The sequence below is a fragment of the Pipistrellus hanaki genome, assembly GCF_964339955.1.
Source record: "Pipistrellus hanaki genome assembly, chromosome: 11".
Lineage (NCBI taxonomy): Eukaryota > Metazoa > Chordata > Mammalia > Chiroptera > Vespertilionidae > Pipistrellus > Pipistrellus hanaki.
Genome location: NC_140513.1, coordinates 7390553 through 7411074, shown reverse-complemented (window position 1 = coordinate 7411074; position 20522 = coordinate 7390553). Strand labels below are relative to the sequence as shown.

Below are 20522 nucleotides of genomic sequence, written 5' to 3'. Positions count from 1 at the left end.
CAAGCATTATTCTGATTCCAGATCATACCTCCTGTCCTCTCACAACCCCAGGGACTGCCTGTTTCTCTAGCAATGTCCCTTTCAGACAATGAGGCCATATTAATCTTTGGGAAACTAAACAAGGCCAATACCTAGATCTCACAGGCTGTGAGAAGGGAGAAGAGCATGTCGCATGTCTTCTTCAAAAAGCAAGGAGGCCCTAGCTTGTTTGGCTCAATAGATAGAGTGTTGGCCTGCGAATTAAAGGGTCCCGGGTTTGATTCCGGTCAGGAGCACATGCCGGGGTTGTGGGCTCGATCCCCAGTAGGAGGAGTGCAGAAGGCAGCCAATCAATGATTCTTATCATTGATGTTTCTCTCTCCCTCCTACTCCTTTCCTCTCTGAAATCAATAAAATATATATTTTTTAAAAAGCAAGGAGTAAGGGCAGCAGTGTGGGAAATGGGAATGCTCACCCAACCTGGCAGACAGTAAATGGCACAATTGCTGCTTTAGAAAACGATTTGGTATTATCAATAAAGTTGAAGATATACAGCCCTATAGATAGGTATCCAAGTTCCACTGAAGAAACTAGTGCCTATGTGTACCAGGATATCCATTCAAGAAAGTTCATAAAAGCCATGAACTGGAAACAGCCCAAATGGTCACCTTCAGTTGAATGCATGAACAAACAGAAATGTAGCCATACAATACAAAGCTCTACACTGCAAAGAAAATAAACTACAATTATAAGCTACAGCATGGATGAAGTTCAATAGTTAAGCAAAAGAAGACTTAAAATAACAATTCCAAATTGTATAATTCAATTCATGCAGTGTTCAAAACTAGATAAAACTATTCCATATTATTTAGGAATACACGAATAGGTGAAAAAATTATACTGGGTGTAGAGTTCTTAATTTACATGGTGATTACATGGGTATTTGCTATATAATCATTTGTTTTACTTCTGTGTGTATTGTGTACATATTTATATATATGAAAATGTGTATGTATTATATTTATGTATATACATATATACATTATACACACACACACTTGTATATATGTGGGTATATAATGAAACAATGTACTTTCCTGTTTGCAGGTTATATTTCACAATGTACAAAAGGAAGGCACAAGATTTGCATTAAACATTTACACAGTAAATACAATACAAAAAACTTTATCAATCACTCACTGTTTACTTAAATTTTACAACATATTCTGAATTAGTATTACCCTCAATTTACCATTGAAGTACTGAGACAAAGAATGATGGTCAAATAAAACCTTCTTATAATCCAATTTTAAGATTTTAAAAAACAAATATAGCATCAATGTTCTTTCCATTACAACACAAGTACTGAATCTGAGGAAAGGACAAGCTCAGTGAATCCCACTAAATGAAAGTTAAACTACCTCTTCAAATAAAAATATCTAGAATTATAATCCCTGGGGAATTTTAATAAAGACTAAAAATATATATATATAAACAAGTATTGTTTGCAGTCGTCAGGAAATATGATTATCTTTACTTAATGAGGATGATCAATATTTAGCTTATTTTCATTTACTAATAAAAAAGAAGTACAGACATAAATTTCTCTAAAATTGGCATCCAAAATTATTATTTTTTACAGAGTTGACAGTAAAAATCCTAGCTCAGCAGAAAACTGGACACTGGCAAATACGCTCTCTATAGAGCCTTTTAAGTTGAGGTTGTTTTTGTTTGCAGTGGCTTTTTGTTTTTTACCCCTCCAAAAAATCTCACTTTCCTATGGGACTAGATTTTTTTTATATAAAAGGAAACCAATCATTAAGAGCTCAGGCAAAAACAAACAAAAACAAACAAACAAACAAACAAAAACCACACACACACACAACTCAGGAATTTTACCCAACTTCTTTTTCCACCACACTTTTAAATAAGTTTTTTTAAGATCTCAAGTTTTTTAGATCCAGCATTTTTTGCTGCATCTTGGGCTCATTAATACACATAAAGAGCTAGTTAAAATACCAAGACTGAATAAATGAACAATGGGACAATTAACCCCACATAAAATGCTCCACCCACTTTACTTCAAAGACATCTGAAATAGAATGGACTAGAAACCATAAACGATGTCTCTCAGAATTAATTTTGTAATAAATATTGCTTTGTATTATAGATAAGGAATTAAAAATCACCACAGGGGCAATCTAACACATGTGAATTTAGTTAAAGGACAACAATTGCTCTTAGTTTTGATGAAGATTTTTGATACTTTCATGTCCTATGAATGGGAACTAAAACCTATTTATACTATAATACTATAGTATGAAACCAATGCATACTATAATAAAGAATTTAATTTTAAAATTTCCTAAATTTCTACATAAATGTTTAAGATATGAGTAATTTTTTACTCGGAATGTAATAAGTTGAAGAATCAAAATTTATATTGCTATCTAACTTTAAAAGTATTCCCTTTATGTTATATCTTTTTTTTTTTTAATTTTCAACATAACTCATGCTAATAAAAAGTATTACTTCATTTTTGGTTAATTAATCCTCACCCAAGGACATTTTTCCATTGATTTTTAGAGAGAGTGGAAGGGAGGGGGAGAGATGGAGAGAAACACATCAGTGTGTGAGAAACACATCAATTGGTTGCCTCCTACATGAGTCCCAACCAGGGCCAGGGATCGAGACTGTAATGCAGGTACATGCCCTTTATCAGAATCAAACTTGGGACCCTTCAGTCCACAGCTGATGCTCTATCCTGGCTATGGTGAGGATTTGAAGATGTAAATATACAAAGTGAAATATGGAATGGAAAAGTAAACTAAGTGCATTATTTACCACTTGATGTAAATATGACTCGATACTATTTTCATACTTTTATATTCAATGTTTTCAGTAGTTAGTAACTATTCTTCATTGTCAAGAATTGGGCAATGGTGCATAAGATTAAAAGCAGTTGGGGAGTTTTGATAAACAAAAATACCAAAGTAATTAACTGAATGACAAATTCACTACAACAAATGCATTTTTAAAAGAATATAAGTCTTAGCAAGAAATACTTTTTCATATTACTAAGAGCTTCTTAACTTATAAATCAATCTCACACAAATAAATTATACAAAAGTCAAAAACATCCTCAGGAAAGAATATTTAATGATATGTAAAGATGTTTACAGTATAGTATGTGAAAAACCTAGATACAAAACTCTACCTACACCAGGATCCCTAGACATTATTGGAGTTGTGGGACGATAAATTGCTTTTCTTAAACTTCTGAAGTTTTTAAAATTCTTCTAATGAGGAATTATATCTTCAATAGAGGCCCAGTGCATAAAATTCATGCACTCAGGAAGAGGGAGTCCCTCAGTCTGGCCTGCACCCTTTCACAGTCTGGGAGCCCTTGGGGAATGTACTACTGCTGGCTTAGGCCTACAGAAGGTGGGCCTAAGCCATCAGTTGGACATCTTTAGCACTGCCATGGAAGCAAGAAAGGCTCCCGCCACCGCCCTGGGATCACCAGCTGTGAACCTGACTCAGGGCTTCTGGTTGAGCAGCCCTCCCCCTGTGGGAGCACACTGACCACCAGGGGGCAGATGGTCAATGCAGAAGCTTCCCCCTGGTGGTCAGTGTGCGTCATAGCGACTGGTCATTGTGCCATTCAGTCGATTTGCATATTACCTTTTATTATATAGTATAATCTCAAAAATTAACATCTGAAAAATAAGTATCTCGTAATTGACAGTTAGACTTGTGGCTCTTCAAACTTCAGGTGGCATAATGATTTTTGAATTGAAAGTAAAGAGGTACACTACTATTTCAGTTTTCTGGAGCCTCTCTCAATGAGGGAGAAATGTTAGGCTTTCTACTGCTTCTAAAACTGATCACTGTAAGGGCCAGACAACCTACATTCAGACTCCTTTTTGTATTCACAAATCTGTCTTGCTCTTAAAATAAGAGTGTAGATCAGACTCAAAGGGCAATTTTAGGTGTGAAGCATATTGAGTTACTTTCCTTTCTACCTCCTGCCCAGTGAAGGCAAAGATAAGGCTCAAATAAATCCTTCTGCTGGTTGTTGCTATTGTAGGAGAGTAGTTTGCTTGCAGGGAGGTCCAAGGAAAATTGTTGACACTCAAACTCAACCAAAAAGCACCCACTGGCCTCCCCTATAGAATGTTTTCCATCTCCCCAAAAGGGTCCTCATGTGGAAATCTTAAGACTCTTTCTTTCAGAAGGCAGGCTCAGTTTTACTTGTGTTCCATTCAAACACACCCTGCATCAGATATAAACAAAAATGATCATTTTCTTTATGCTGTAATCATAATCTATAAAGAAAATGATCATTTTCTTTACTCTATAATCTGCAGTCACACTGGTTAAGAGGGAATGTGACTCCTTGATTCTAAGTTGAGGTTACTGAGTCTTGAAAAACCTTAGTCCCAGGTGATTTAGGACTTACTCTCTAGAGTTGGGAGAATCTTTGTCGTACACTGAACAAATCTCTGGACTGGGGGTCATAAGACTATTAACAACCAGCTAAAGAAGTTAGGATGAAAACCTTCCTTCTTCTGGTCTCGTTTTCATTGTTTAGAAAATGAGGGTGGACTTTAATATATTATTTCTAAGAGTCCTTTTAGCTCACATCTGATATTATTGTGCAACAGCAAACTACCCATGATGGCTCTTTTAACTAAATATATATGGAGAAATGAACAAACTATTGAAAGTAAAGATTGCTTTGGTGGCAAGAAAATAAAATTTGAAGTTGTGAATCAGAGCCAAAAGAAAGTTACTAGAAAGAAACCCAAAGCAGTTGAGAATAGGAGATTCAGGCTAGATTTTTGTTATCGTTCCAAACCAAGTTCCTTTAATCCTCCTGGTGAGATGTTGGGCAAGTCACTGTATCTCTCACAATCACAACACCTTTATCTCTACAATAGAGATAATTGCATAAGATTGTACTAAGAATAAATGAGAATTATGCAAGCCACACTGATATAGATAGATATAGATATAGATATAGATATAGATATAGATATAGATATAGATATAGATATAGATATAGATATAGATACAGAGTGACCAGTCGTTTATGATGCGCACTGTGGCAGCCAACTGGCCCAACCCGGGCCCCAATTGCCAGTCCTTCTCTCTCCCTCCCTCCCCACCCCGCCAACCTCCTGTAGCCCCTCCCTCCAGCCAGTCCCACTCTAGTATTAAATAAATGCTAACTCCCCCCTTTTCCTTTTATATCCTGTGCGATGAGCAGTTCTGACTTAGTCTATCCATCTACAAAATGGTATAACAACATTAGCAGCCATCAGCAGCGGTTACTAGAAGAACAAGATGAGTGGAATACAGAGAAAACAAAAACTAAAGTGTACTCCTGGGGTTCCTAGGGTGTTTTCACTTTGTTGCCCTGTACTAAGTAAGCTTCATGAGCATTAAGACAAAGAAGTGCTTTGCTTTTGAAACAAAGCGAAAAAAAATACCATGTCTTCTTCTTGTAATGTCCAACTCATTCAGTCTCAAAACAAAAATTTTATTTTAGCCAAAGTCGTGGAGTTTTGAATACCCACAACCTGGGCTCAGACTGCGTGAAGGAAGGCTGAGCCAGGCTGGTTTCCTTGGAAAAGGACCAGAAGGAGACAAGAAGCTTCCACCTATGTTGACAGCCCTGTGCTGGCTGCTGGTACAGAAGACACATCTGTCTTGCCAACCGTCCAGCTTCCCAGCCTTCGCCTAGCAGGCTGCTAGGACAGGGAAGGCATTTATTTCCCTTCTCTTCAAGGTGATTTCCTATAAGCAGTACAACTCGTTACTACTGTTGAGTTGTGGCTCCTCGGAGGATTATACATTTTCAAGCATGAAGGCATATGCGTGACAATAAAACATGCAACATACCCCCAATGACTTCATTTTTTAATTAAGGGGGGAAAGTTATAACCTCCTACAAAGTGATGTGTCTGATGAGCACACACATCCCTGTGCGCCCCCTCCCTCTTACCCCCGCATGAAAGCCTTTAAAACACTGAGGATCTCAGAAAAGGCCCTGGGGTTGGTAAACCAGAGCTTCCATAGGTCCTACCCCATGGGTTCGGCTTCCAACAGAAGCCATGTGCCAGCACACACAAGGGGTGGAATTATAATCTGCCACAGCAATTGGGCCTTCTTCCAGCTACTATCTGGAAAACAGCATTGTGCCCATTGTACTTTAAAGGGGAGGAATTAAAAAGAAATCAAACAGCTCCAGAGAGATGGGACCACTCGAAAAGCAGAGGAAAGTCTTCTGTTAAATAGTATGAAAGATCCAGGTTTCCCAAATGGCATTTACGGCATTGGGAAGAAAGGCTGATTTCTCCCAAAGGAGCCCCAGCTTTGATGCCCAAACTGCCCTCAAACATCGGGCTGTGCATTTTTGTATAGCAGGGTACCCTCAGGCGAGACAACTATAAATAGCTTAAAACAAGAATAGGAGATTCCATCTGTTTCTGGAATATTTCAGCAGCACCTGCTTTCAAGGTAAAAATCTGGGAGCTGTCCCCACAGCCTTCCTTCCCAACTGCCTTCCCCATCCCCCACACTTATTTTAAACTAAAGCAGATAACAAAATCCAAAAGGGCTTCTGCCACCACACCTGCCTAAGGAAAGAGTCCTTTGATTTTCCTCCTGAACTGTATGTGTTCTGAAAATGCTGAACAGTTAAAGAGAAAAGCCAAAGTTTTAAAAACCAGAGCCTTGCATTACTTCTAATTTTCTTTTTCTCTCTGAGAGCTGAGCTTTTCCGTGTTTGTAGTATAAATGAGTACAATGCGGATGAAAAAAATGCAATACTTCTTCCTGCCATTAAGTTAGAAAGTGTTCCAGAAGGAAGATGGCTCTTACTTAACACAATTAATGTTTAAACACAAGCCCATATGCCAGCTTGTACGGAAAGAAGGACAATAACTCCCCAACAAGGGCCGAGGAACATATTTCATTAAGTTCAAAACAAAACAAAAACAACAAAAAAACTGAAGTTGAGGCTCGAAAATTCCAACCTAAATCAAGGTGCTATTCCCAGAGTGATGTGCAGCATCCCTTCTAAGAATAACCGAAGCCCATGTAGATAGCAATTTCATATTTTTAAAAAAGCCACTTTATCCTTGTCTACAAACATCAATACTTCTAATGTCTGCCCCAAACCATCCAATGGCACTCCATTTACTATGGGGGAAATCCAAAATCTTGAGCAAGTCTTGAACAATCCGGCCCCAGGACTTTTATGGTATCATCTCTTGCTACTGCCCTCTCATCATAGTCTCATCATTCTTTCATCTTGCTCTTCCTTCCATTTCTCTGGGCCTGTGCACACCATTTCTTCTTCAGGCAAACCCCCACTGGTTCTATAAGACCCAGTTTAACTGGAAACATCAGCAACACTTTCCCTGACCTTCCAAGCCACAGGTGGGCCCTCCCTAATCTGTGACACCCCCCCCCCCCCCAGAGCCTTGCACATACATTTTTCTTTCAAATAGCACTTATCACATAATATTTTAATTACTTATTTACATAAGCCCTTCCCAAAGATTGGGTAGCTCCTAAGACAGGAGGGTGGAAGTGAAATGGGAGGTGGTTATCAAAATCATAGGTTGCCTGGGAACAGTGTACCTAGAAGCCTATTCAATGTTAAATTTGGTAAAAGACAAAATTTATATATTGTTTTCAGCTTGTAAAACCAAGTTCAGAAAGTTCAGCTCATCAAAGTCTTGGATGAACATGACATCTGAAAGGTTCTCATCATATAAGGAACTAGGGCTAGATCTTTATGTCTATTTGAAGGCACCTTGAGGTAAATAAATGCTAAAGACAGGTGTTATGCATTGCTCATTCCTGATATAGACTAGGTACTAAAATACTTACTAAATTTAAATGTTAAACAAAATTTTTAGATACTGTCTTTATGAAACAAGTCATATCTTCCAAAAATGTATTCTAGTTTCTGAACAGTTTTATTTGGGCATAAAGACAGTTATTCAAACTTTCTCAAGAGCTTAAATAAGATCTGTATACAAAAGGGGGAAAAATGCATAACACAAATATTTAAGTTCATTTATAAAGAGTAAAGACATAGTATCATTACATGAAATATCTTCCATAATCCAACCACCACCACCACCACCACCACCACCACCACCTCAAAACAACATGGTTATGGCTTTGAACTCTTATGCTCTTGATTGGTATGTGTCATTTAGGCAAACCAGAAGCCACAAAAAATTTTGGTTCTAAGTCACTTTGTTTTATATTTGAAAGATATCAGAGGTAATGCTTATACTACATCAGATACAGATAGTGCTATCTGAAAATACTAAAATAGTCTATCACATTCCTGGGTTTATAATAAAGAACAACTAACTTAAACCATAACTGTTGTTCTCCTAGTTGGTGTTTTTAATATAATATTAAGTGCCATCCAGCAACTAGTTAAATAATATTATGATGAATCTCAAGGAAAATTAAAATACTTTAATAGAAAGAAACTAGTTAACCATTGGAGAAAATATTCATTTGACTTTATGTATCATGGTATTTGTGTTAATGAGACTCTAGTACAACTACACTTTTTAATACACTTTTATCTGTGAACAAAACAGATAAAAATTCTCAGCCTTCACAGAACTTAAATTCTAGTGGGAGGAATAGACAATGCCCCTAACAATGAATCTAATAAGTTAATATATAAAGAGTTTTATTGTAGCCCTGGTCAGGTGACTCAGTTGGCTGGATTGTTGTCCTGTACACCAAAAGTTTAAGAATTCGATTCCTGGTCAGGGCACATACCTAGGATGAGAGTTTGATTCTCGGTCAGGGAGCATATAGAAGGCAACCGATACATGTTTCTCTCTCACATCAATGTTTCTCCCTCTCTCTCCCTTTCTATTTTTCTCTAATTGATACATATCTGCAGGTGAGGATTAAAATAAAAAACATTTTTCATTGTAAAATTAAGTTTAAATTTGTAATACTGATGGTCTGGTCCTTTGTGGATACAAGTCCTGTCACTTAACACTGGATCGACACTGTGAAAAACGGTTTACCTTTTACAACTAATATGAAATAAGTTTTATAATATGAATCATGCTTCTGCGATTAACTATTTTTCATATTTTCTCTTTAAACTAGTGTCCCATGAGGCCCATCCTTGCATCTCCCAGGCTCTGAAAGCCATGCATACATTATTTTGATCAAGCATTATATTAAGGGCTGGAGATACAAAGATGCTTAACATACAGTCTTTACCCCTGAAGAGTTAACTATCCAGTAGGAGAAGAACGAAAGATGACTAAGGTTTATGAGTGTATAATTGAAGTATGCACAGCATGTGGGTGCTCTCTGAGGAAGGGATGGCTACCTCCGCCTAGAGAAGGCTGCTTGGAGTGCTGCGGAGTCTGGGAGAATAGGTAAATGCATGAAGGCAGAAAGACCCAGTGGTTCCTACGTACCAGGAGAACAGTCAGGGAGGAAGGGATCCTAAGGGGCTAGGATTAGTGGAGGCTATAAATGTACAGATGCCATCACTAGGAGCTACATCCCTCATGAGAAAAAAATGGAAAGCAGCAAGATAGAGTGGCTTATGAGCAGACTTAAACTAGAGCACTGCGCACGCCAAGAATGGTGACTGGACCTCAAGGCACAGGTTAACTGAAGGGAAAATACCTTAAAAAGGCAAGGAGACCAAGCAGTAAATGAGGACAATGCTAATAATGTAAACCAGACCCAAATAGTGCTCATGTTTTCTTGGCAGACCTCTCCACTCTCCACTGGACGTGTTACCAACCAGTCATCTGGGATTAACAGTAGACTCTTCCATTCACATCTCACCCCAGCAACATTCCCAAACCAAACACAGGGGAAGTGCAACTTTGTGTGCCCTTTATATGTGTGCACAAGCTGGATGAGATAAAGTGAGACTTCCACCCCAACCCATGTTAAATATCCATGAAATGATACCTCAGAATTCCTACAGTACTCTTTATCACCACAGTCACTATTCCCTGGCATTAGAATATCCATAGTAAGAAGATGCTACACCGTGGGATCATTCTATGCATTTTATATAGCATACTGTGGTAATCGATCATCGATCTCCCCAGCGAGTACTGAGAACTTCTCATGGGCAGGAGCTAATAGTAGTAACAAATGAATGATTTAAACCACCAAAATTTTCCCCCATAGTTCTAAGCTAGTATAACAAACAGAAAACACATTAACTGTTGCTATTTTTCATTCAAAATGACGACAGCGTGAAGGCTATTCAGTGAGTTTCTCACAAGCACAAAGTCCATAAACCTCCACACAGACACACAAAATCAAACATTAGAATCAGAGGAGAGCAATTTTTTTCATTTTAATTTTTAAACATATGCCGGAAAATACGGTACGTAGTTTTCCACTCCCAGGAATTTGCTGAGTAAATGTGGTAGTGCCAGTTCAGAGTCATCTCCCCACTTCCTAACACACACACACACACACACAGCACTGAAAGGAAGAAACATCATAACTCAAAATATTGGGGAGGAGGGAGGGAATATTTCTGCAAAACTTCAAGAACTTGCTTTAAACCCTCATATCCTCAAATGACGACATAATATGCAGTTTCCTGGCCAAGGCCAAATCTAACATTAGATAATAATGAAAGTGAAATTTTTCTTTAAAAAGAAAAAGACCAACATTATTAAGTCAAAAAGTAAATAATCATTTACATCAGAATCTAATACTCTGGGCTTCTGAGGCATGCTTGAGAACAGCTGTTCACATGTAATCTCACAAAGTAGCTGGATTGTACTTCCTTCCTAAGGTCTTTCCTCTAATAACCCGATTACAGATGCTATCCTTGGTGAAGAAGAGAGTTAATTTTGCTGATTAAAAAAAATAATAAAACTTGTGTAGAGAAACACAAAAGTAGCAGTCTGTACTGAAAGTAATTGAGCAAAGGGACTAGAAAAGTCAGCTCCCCTTCCCGTTCCACCCCTCCAACACACGTGGTGAGAGGGTGTGTGGGCTTGAAGGGTGAGGCGAGGGGGGTTGTCTTTTCTTGGTGAGAGGAAGAAGAAAGTGCAGAGACAAATACACCAGAGAACTACTCTTTCTGGAATTCATAGAGGGTCTGGCCTTTTATCCAAGACTGGGGACCCGGGTTTTGTCAGGGGCGCCTCCCCGCTGTCCTGCCCTGGGCTGCTCCACATGAGCAGAGAGAGACAGGAGGCAGGCCCCTCTGACACCTACTTAACGAAGGCAGATGGAGAGGAGAGTGTGTGGATGCCTTAACTCCCCCCTCAGGAGGCGCCCCGCAGGAGCCCACAGAGCCAGCAGCTCCAAAATCAGATTTCCACACACCCTCCCACCACAGAACACGCTTACCACTCGGCAGGAGGAAACGGGGCATTAAGCAAGTGTGGCCCTGGTGGTTGAAGGGTTTAGAAGACCTAACGAAGCCTTCTTAGAGGATTTGGCCCTTTTTTCAAACCTCTCCAGAAGTAGCCGAGTTGGGAAACAGTCTCACTCACTCAATGACCCCACGGGGGCAAGGGTGTTACTTTGAGGAGGACACAATCAGTGTCTGCGAGACGTCTGAGTCACAGACACATACTTTATTAATAATCTTACATACACAAAATGTCCAAGGGAAAGCCTCACAGGCGGACTTCTGACAGCTCCAGATAACAGCAGGGGGAACTGAAGCCATGCTGGCTCTGCGGCTTCCACGTACTCCTCAGAAGCGATGGTCCCTTTCCCACCCCAGAGATGTGAGACAAATAAATAAATACAATTATCTGCAGAAATTAAAGTGCAAGGACAACACTGTCAAGTCCTTCCCCCCAAGTGCAGTGACTTGTGGGAAACAGATAGGAAAATAAAAAGAACAGCTGGAAAATTTAATTACAGAATAACAACTCAAGAGCTGACATTGTTTCGCAGAACTACCAATAGCCACAGCCCCTCTCCCTTACCTTAAGATACAGAAGCAGCTCTTAGCTCCTGAAGATAAGCGGCAGAATCCGAATCTCTGTTTGCTGTCAATGTCAGTGAGCACGAACGTGAAGTTCTGGCCAACTTGGCTAACTGTGAGGCTGCGGCAAAGACAGAACAAAGGGGAAAATGAATGTGCAGTAAGTTTCTTGATAAAGTATCTAATCATGACAAGTCGTTGAACCTGTAACATTTCCTCTCTCAGTGGAACTCTTTATAAATGAACTGAAAATTTACACACTTCAAGGAACAGATTGTGAGCTAGTAAAAAAAAAAAGGGGGGGGGGCCGCAAGCAGCACATTCTGGTGACCACCTACCTCATCGGAGCTACCGCCATAGCTTCTCCTACTTACTGAGTGCAGGCAGGTAGCACTGTTAATCATCCCATCAAACCCGAAAGGTGCCTTCCATTAACCTCACATGGTACACGAGGAAACAAAATGTTTTAAAATCCACTTCGAAAAATAAGTTTACCAGTTAGCTTGGATTCCTCCTTAAAAATTTAAATATTCCAAATTCTAATACATAAATCTGTGCTAATATGGTATTTTAGAATTTGACATTAAAATTTTCAAAGGAACTCATTAACTCTTAGTTTACATGTTGCGTTTTACAAAATATATTCAAATTGATCATATATTCAAGTAGATGCTCTCAGCTATAATTTACTTTTTAAACTGCCAATGGAATAAAAAAGTCATGGTTCACCAGGCCTTTTCCAAAGACAGACTTTTTGAGTCTTAGGATACAATATAAATTAAGTTTTTAAATATAGATACCGTAGCTTTCCTTTTGAAAATTCCCTCATATAAGCTGCATAAGAAAATTAAAGAAGTTTTCAAGGTGTCTCAGCACAAAAGGTCAGTGGACCCTGACTGGTGGTCCTATGTCAGGAAACAATCCTGTCCCGTGGCACGTGGTCAGAGAGAATAAGAAAATAATTCAGGAAGAAAATGCTCCCCTCTCCTTCTTTAGCTAGGAAGGTGAACGAAAACAAGGTGGCAATTTAAAAGCAACTTGGTAATAAAACAGGTGTAAGTAATGCTATCCCTCCACCTTACACAGCCAGGAGAAGGAACACATTTCTATAAAAGTTATAGAGCTGTCAAGGGGACACCAAATGCTACCCTCTTATGGCTGTTATGTTTTATCTATAAAGCTTGGATACTGTGTTACTATGGTGATTTAATACTATGTTTTAAAAGGGGATTATATGATTAATTTTAACAAGGTTGAGAACTGAAGATGTGTGAGAAACAGGATTCTAGCTCACATAATTAAAGTGATTGGGGGGAAACGTGGGCCTCATTGGGGAGGAGAAAAATCTGCATTATTAAAATATTTAAAGCAACAGGTCAGGATGATTCTAAGTTACAAATAAGGTCACACTTATGAAATACTCTTATGTGGTTTTATAAAATATGACTGTTATTTTAATTCAGGGTTTGATTTCACATCCACGGTGTTTACAGTGAAGCATCCTAGAAGGAAAGGATAGTGATAGGACTGAATGAGAAGAAAAGACCCAGGAGCTCTAGGAAAAGGACAGAGAACAAACACAGCTTGGTTGGTGAGTTGAGTGTCATTAATTTCCCTATTATCTTTTCACTAACATTAAAAATGCTGAAAATGCTTTTAGCTACCTCATAGGCTCAAAGAAAGATTCATTACTCATTTACTTGGTTCAAATCCCAACTCAATCACTTGCTAACTAAGACTTAATTTAGCAAGTTACTTAACCTCTAAGTACCTCAGTTTCTTCGCCTGGAATAACAATGAGAAACTACCACCCAACCCAAAGGATGTTTGGGAAACAAGTGAAATAAGCATTTAGTGTAAAGGCCAGTCCATAGTAAGGATAATTAATAAAAATGCAAGCTGTTACGTTACCATCTGAATGAAAACTAACATTCGTATTAAAACCATGCCTTTGCTTAGAATCTTCCTGACTCAGCTTTGTAGTACTTGTGAGTAGATAAAGGAAAGCTGCCTTTCTTTCTCTCTGGTAGCCTCTTTTCAGTAAAGGGTAGACTTCCAGATGACAGAGTGAGCTGTTCTCACTTGCATTAAAGTGAACAAGATTCTCCTGGCCATAGAGGCTCAGTTGGTTGGAACATCATCCCATGCACTGAAAGGTCGATGGTTCGATTCCTAGTCAGGGCACATGCCTCCGCTGCCGGTTCAGATCTCCGAGTAGGGCACCTACTGAAAGCAGCAGATTGGTGTTTCTCTCTCTGTGTCTCTCTAAGTGTGTCCTCAGGTAAGGATAAAAAAATAATAATAGAGTGAATAAGATTCTTTTTGGTGTGCCTCCTAAGAAGGAGGCACTTATTCACAGTTGAGTCACATTTTTTTAATTCCTACTAGGGTGAGGTAAAAGTTAATAAAAGCCACTAACCATTAAAAAAAAAAAAAAATTTTTCCTTGGACAATTTCGAAAAGTCAGGCAAAGGCAGTCAAACGGAGGTTAACTTGAAGGTTCTGAATCCCCACAGAATGTGTCATTCCTACCATGAGACAGACTACTCCCTTTTTTCCCATAAAAATGGCTGAGAAAAGGATCTGCTTCCTTAAAGGCTGCAGTTCCTATGATTGCTTCTGGATCAGAGTCCATAGAAACCAGATTTCAGGATAGTTAAAACTGGGAGGAACCAAAGAAGCCATCTTATCCAATCCTCTTGTTTTGTAGCTGGGAAAACTGAGGCTCAGGATTATTTGGGGGGCTCTGTTTGTTTTTACAAAGTAATCAGGACTAAAAGAAAAATCCAAGCCAAATTCTGCTTCAAAGTCCTTTCCATTTCTCTTTACTGCACTAAACACAATGAAAACTCTCCCCCAGAAGCTTTCAGCTCAGTTGAAGGAACTTTGATACATAAGAAAGTCAGATAGTTGTCTCACCAAACAGACTATACTTCCCACTAAACAATATTCTGAGTATTTCCAAAACTGAGCCCAGAAAACAGGGCAAGACCATCCATCCTTACCTGTGCTTCCCATGCCTAGATGAATATGGAAAAGGCAGAAAAGCAATGACTATCTGAACCACAAACTTGAACTTCCTGCTGCCTTGTAAATGTCTGTTAGCTATTTAAGTTCCCTATTGCAACATTCTGTTTAACCTTAAGGTTGTTTACAGGTTCAGTGTATAAAGGCATGAAGCATGTGGATAGGACAGTTTGATTGCAAAATGGGATTTTCCATATCAGCCTCACTTAAGTTTGTCATCTTCCTGAGCAACTAACTACTATCCTGACCACTGCAACAAATACTGGATATACAACATCCATCCCACTGTTGCACTTCCTGTCCAGTTGGAGAGGAGTAATAAACAAGTGTATCACAAAGCACACAGCTTGTCAGTATTTCATGAAACCGAAGAAGGAACAAGGACAGAAGATGGAAGTGAAGGGAGGGCCCTACTGTACTGAGGTAATGCGGTCAGACAGCATCTCGGTGATGACATTAATACTAACCTGAAGGATGAGCTGAGCAGCCAATCCAGAAGCAGCAGATTGGGTATTTCAGACAGAGAAAAGAACTGTGCAAGATTCTCGGGCTAGAAAGAGCTAGGCATGTTCAAGAAACTAAAAGCACACCAGTACAGCAAATAATATTTTTTTTTTAGAGTGAACAGAGATCTCAACAATGTCATTTCAATACTCCTCTCCACCAAGAGCTTCAAGTTCAGTGTAGGGGAGAAATAACTTTGTATTGAAAACAAGACTATCTGCTTCTTCCCCAGCTCTGTAATTACATGGTAATGACCATAAGCAAGTCATTCCACCTCTACAGATCTTGGCTTCCCTGCTGTAAGAGGGGATGCTTGAACCAAATGAATTTCAGCTTTAGAATCCTGTGGTCTGATTCTCACACATATTCAAGGCCTCTGGTAGCCAGAGCACAAGCTATCACAGTGCACGTCACTCTCTCCCTAGCAGGCCCCATCTGCTCTGGCTGAACAATCTTTAGGCTTACTCATGGTTTCTCCTCTGCTTTACTCTTCAGTGCATATGGGGTGTTAGGCTCTCCCTTCCACTTACCCCTTCTTGTCCTCCCTGCAGACTCAACATAAGTCTCCCCCACTATAAGCAGCTCTCTCCATCTCAGTCTTCCCTAACTGCACTATCCTTTTGGATAGATACTGCTAAATGTCTTTCTAATACTTCCTGAACTAGGCTGAGAAACACATGAAGGGCAGAGCTCCAAGTCATACCATTTCCTTATCACCCAACATAAGGCTACACATTCAGACCCTTCCTTTCCTCTTTTGTAAAAGAGAGAGCACCATCATCTACCTCCTAAAGTTGCTGGGAAGAATAAATGAGGTTTAATGTGAAAACGTCCAGCACGTTGACTAGAATCAATTAGGAACTCAAATACTAATTTCTTTCTTTGTCTTTCTCTACACACACACACACACACACACACACACACACACACACACTTGGTGACTGTGGTCTTCTCACAAGGTATTCTGCTGAAAAATGTATTCTTTTGGGAGATGAACATCCAGGTTGGGCTAGCTGCCTAAGAAGACCTGGGGCAAGTCACAATTTCTTTACAACTTAGATTTTGTTCAAATGAAGATAAACAGTACTTGTTCTCATCTCTTATGACAGAGGGATAAAATGATATGATACATGAGGAAGCACTTTCTTTTGAAGAGCTACTGGCATTATTATTTTTCATAAGTCCTTGTTTCAGAAAGAAAAATCTTAAAACAAAACAAGAGACAGCAAGATGTCAGTGTTAAAGGGTGATTTGATGATGACTGTGAAAATGCCTCTCTTGGTATAGACTAGAAATGTCAGAAAGTTGTATTACTGTTTCCTTGGGGTAGAAAAGCACAGATACCAAAAAGATTAGGTAGCTTTCTTTTTTTAACATAATCACCTGGGGCATTACTCATCTCCCATGCTGACATTTTTGAAGTCAAACAATATCATAAATATATCTAAGGGGCTTTTTGGGCCTCAGAGATTGGGCATATCCATTTGTCAGTGTTAACTGCAAACTAATAAAAAAAAAAGTGACATTAAAACCTTTGTATTTACTAGTATTATAAACAAACTTCATGATTATTCTCTTCTGCATTGAAGTATGCTAAGGTTAGATGCAGGAAAAAAGAAGATAAAAATATGCTCTCCAAAATAAAGTGTTTTTTGTATTAATAAAAGTTATCAACACAAGAAAGAACCACTATGCATGGCAAGGATAACAAGGATTAAAATATATCCATAGAAGGGCAATTCTGTCCCAAATCTTTTTGTGAAAAAATACGGGAATCATGATTAAAAGAGAGTAATATGAAGAGAAGCACATTAGAAGAAAAATATTTTTCTAACAACAGCAACAAAAGGTATCAGACTTTGGTGGCAAAAAATATTTTAAAACTAAAATTTAAGCTCCTGTTTTTCTTCCATTTCAGAATGTAATCACCCAGACAGGTGGGTAAGTAGAGCTGTGTGGTGTGATGAGAGGGGGGTGGGGGGTTGGAGAACGCACATTGGGAGAGATTTAATCTCTTTGCAAATTTCTTCTAATGTTAGTTTACAAAGTCAATTAAGGAATACCTATCCAAAACAGATCATCATTCTAACAAGCAATCATGTAAAAATGCATTCCCTTATTTTTCTGTGTTAACTACATTTTAAAAACATTTCAACTTTATTAATTTGTATAAATATGCCATTGCCATAATTTGTAATACATTTTATAAGTGACTGGAGATTTCATGCATCGCTAATTCATACATATAAATGTGAGGTTTGCATTAAACGTCTCTAAACAAAACCTTGCTTGCTATTTTTAGAAGGAGTAGGATAAAGAAGAGATAAGAGGACTCTCGTTACAAAGACTGACCCTCTTAAAATTAAGGCTATTCTGTTTTGAGCATCAACCTGCTACTGAAACAGTCCTGGTACCATGTTTTAAAAAGGCCCAAGTCTGGAAATACTACAGTGGTAGATTGGCTTAAAAAATAGCACATGAGAACCAGGGAAAACAGTGATTATAAGTGGTTGGCATCATTTCAGAGCTGCTTTTTAGAACCCTTTTTGCTTCCTAGTGCTCTTTTAAACTCTTTGGCGACTAGTTCCCATCTCACAACATTTTTTAGGTTTATGCCAAATAAACAAGAACACTGCTGCTACAAAGCGCAGACAAGACCCAAGCAGCAAACTACCCACGTGTACTCTAGGTCACCCAAGTCTTTCGAGGCCTGCCTTATTTGGCAATAGTAAAACACAGGTTAGAACCTCCCTGAAAATGGGCACACTTTATAGCATTTTTGGAACATATTATGGCACTTACTACTTATAATGATATTTACAAAAACCTATCACTAAAAGTGAAATTTTTAAGATGTAACATTTGTATAGTCTCATACTATAATTTTCAATTAAGAGAAAATCACAAACAGCAATCAAGTGGACAAGTGATTGCAAAAATTGCTTAAACTATAATAAAAACATAACAGACATTTCTTGAAAATAAGATTTAGAGGACTGTTTTGTTATTTTTAAAATTTGTATAAAAATGTTGTTAATAAATTATAGTATTATAAGAGGAAAAAACTTCTAAAATTGTTTTCAATAAGCCATTTAAAAATAAGCTTCTTTTAAAAATAAGCTATTAACCATGGATCCTTTTTTTTTAAAACCCTTAGATTGTTTTAATTATCTTCAAGCTCTAATATTCATACCTCTCCAAGATATAGTTTGTCATAATGCATATACTAAAGAAATGTTTAGGTAATTTTGTTTTTTTAGTCTAAAAATCTATAGGCAATGCTGATTTCTTTAAAGATACCGTTCTTAGCCCACCTAAACAAAATGCAAGACTATATTTAGCAGTGTATCTTTTAAATAGCGGAACACACTTTAAAAAGATAGGCCTATGCCAATTTAAATTTTATCTTGAAGTCTAAAAAAAACAATCCATATAATATTTATAAGTCCATGGAGTCACATAATATTACTTAATATTACTTGGTAAAGTAAAATATATTCATATTTAAATTAAAACCCAACCATTCTTAATCACAGTTTGAGTCTGATAACCAAAATCAAAAGTTTAATGTCATGCAAACTACATACAAACTAATGCAAAGCTCTAAGCTTTAAACTTTTTGACAGTGTCAATAAAATCCCCAGGAAAGGAGACTACTGCAACTTTCCTTGAAACATAGGCATTTTAAATCATGGATAAGCAGACAGAATGTTAAGAATGGTATGGTTTTTATTTTCCATAGCAGGTTTATTGACGCTTTTTCTCTAGTAAAGTTTGAAAATCTGACACTACCTGTCCACATAGAAGGGGAAACAAAACTTGGTCAAAGTCTGTAGAACTTCCTGTGGAGAGAAAAAGAGATAATTTATACATCCAATGGGACCAATAAATCTAACATTAACCATGGCACACAATCTAGCAACTTTACCCTGAAGAAAGAGGAGACAGATGAAGAAATATGGGCTTTATCAATTACATGGGAGGAGTACCAGGCAGTCAATCATGAGAAATAATAAACATGATCAAACTTCATTAAAAATGAAAAATTAATCAAGAATCACACATGGGCAAGCAGCAGGAGTCATGCAGGAAAGCTCTGAAGGGAGGGAGGCGATTGGGTTGCTGAGTGTTAACACCCCTCCAGGGACCATCTCCAGCCTGACCATATGGATCAGAGTGAATAACACCAAGCCACATGGGTTTGGCCTGGCAGGGCCGCTGCTGCTGGCACCGTTTTTTGCCTGTTACCTAGGAACAGAGGGGGCTGGGATTAGACAACGCTTTTCAATATCAATAGGCCAAAGCACCAGCAGAATGGAAAGCCAACTTGAAGATAATTGTCTCTGAACATTGTCAACTACATTTTTTAGGGTGTAAAACTTCATTTTATTACTTTATAAAGAAGTTGTGATTTCTGGCATAAATATATTTTGTAGCTAAACTGTAACAATTTTAAGTATGTACCATTTTTAGTTAAATGCCATCATAATTGGACACACTTACCTGCTTGTAATTTGTGAAAATTCAAAGCACACTACTAGTTTAAATATCTTTTAATAAATATGTAGGTACATAAAACCAAGCATATTATTCAAGGGAAGTACACAAAAAAGGAAAAAAGCAGAGTAACATTTCAAAGACTTACTTACAAAAGGAAGCTTCTTATGTTAAGAAAAGCACATTACTGTGTGAGACACAATACACAGTAGGGTGTGACTTTTCCCAGTGGACACATTTCATCTACACAGCATCTATATACATAACTAAACATATATACAAGTAATTAACTATCACTTCCTTCATAGAATTTTCTCTAGCTTATCTTAATTTAACTGCAGACTTAGCCCACGGTTGGTGCTTAAGTTCACTGACCAATATTATAAATTTTTAAAAAGTATTTCTTTCATGTATTTGATTTGCTTTTTAACTATTCAAAATCCCAACTTCGACAAAATGAAGAACATAATTTTCAGTCATTGAGAAGCTGGTTCAAATTAAAACAAACTTGCCCATTGCA

The 20522-nt window shown here is 38.0% G+C and overlaps 1 protein-coding gene across 11 annotated transcripts in view; it reads right to left on the bottom strand.

Moving 5' to 3' along the window:
- DENND1A (DENN domain containing 1A) overlaps positions 1-20522 on the bottom strand; it is a 439483-nt gene that overhangs the window by 286801 nt on the left and 132160 nt on the right. For 6 of the 11 annotated variants that reach the window (XM_084899945.1, XM_084899941.1, XM_084899944.1 and 3 more), the window contains 2 exons: positions 19298-19347; positions 11976-12095 (listed from right to left, as the gene is read on the bottom strand). The exons of 2 other annotated variants lie outside the window; for them this stretch is intronic. In XM_084899945.1, coding sequence (XP_084756071.1) covers positions 11976-12095; positions 19298-19347 — 170 coding nt within the window. The remainder of the gene's footprint in view (positions 1-11975; positions 12096-19297; positions 19348-20522) is intronic. 3 more of the 11 variants (XM_084899946.1, XM_084899949.1, XM_084899942.1) reach the window with 1 other exon arrangement.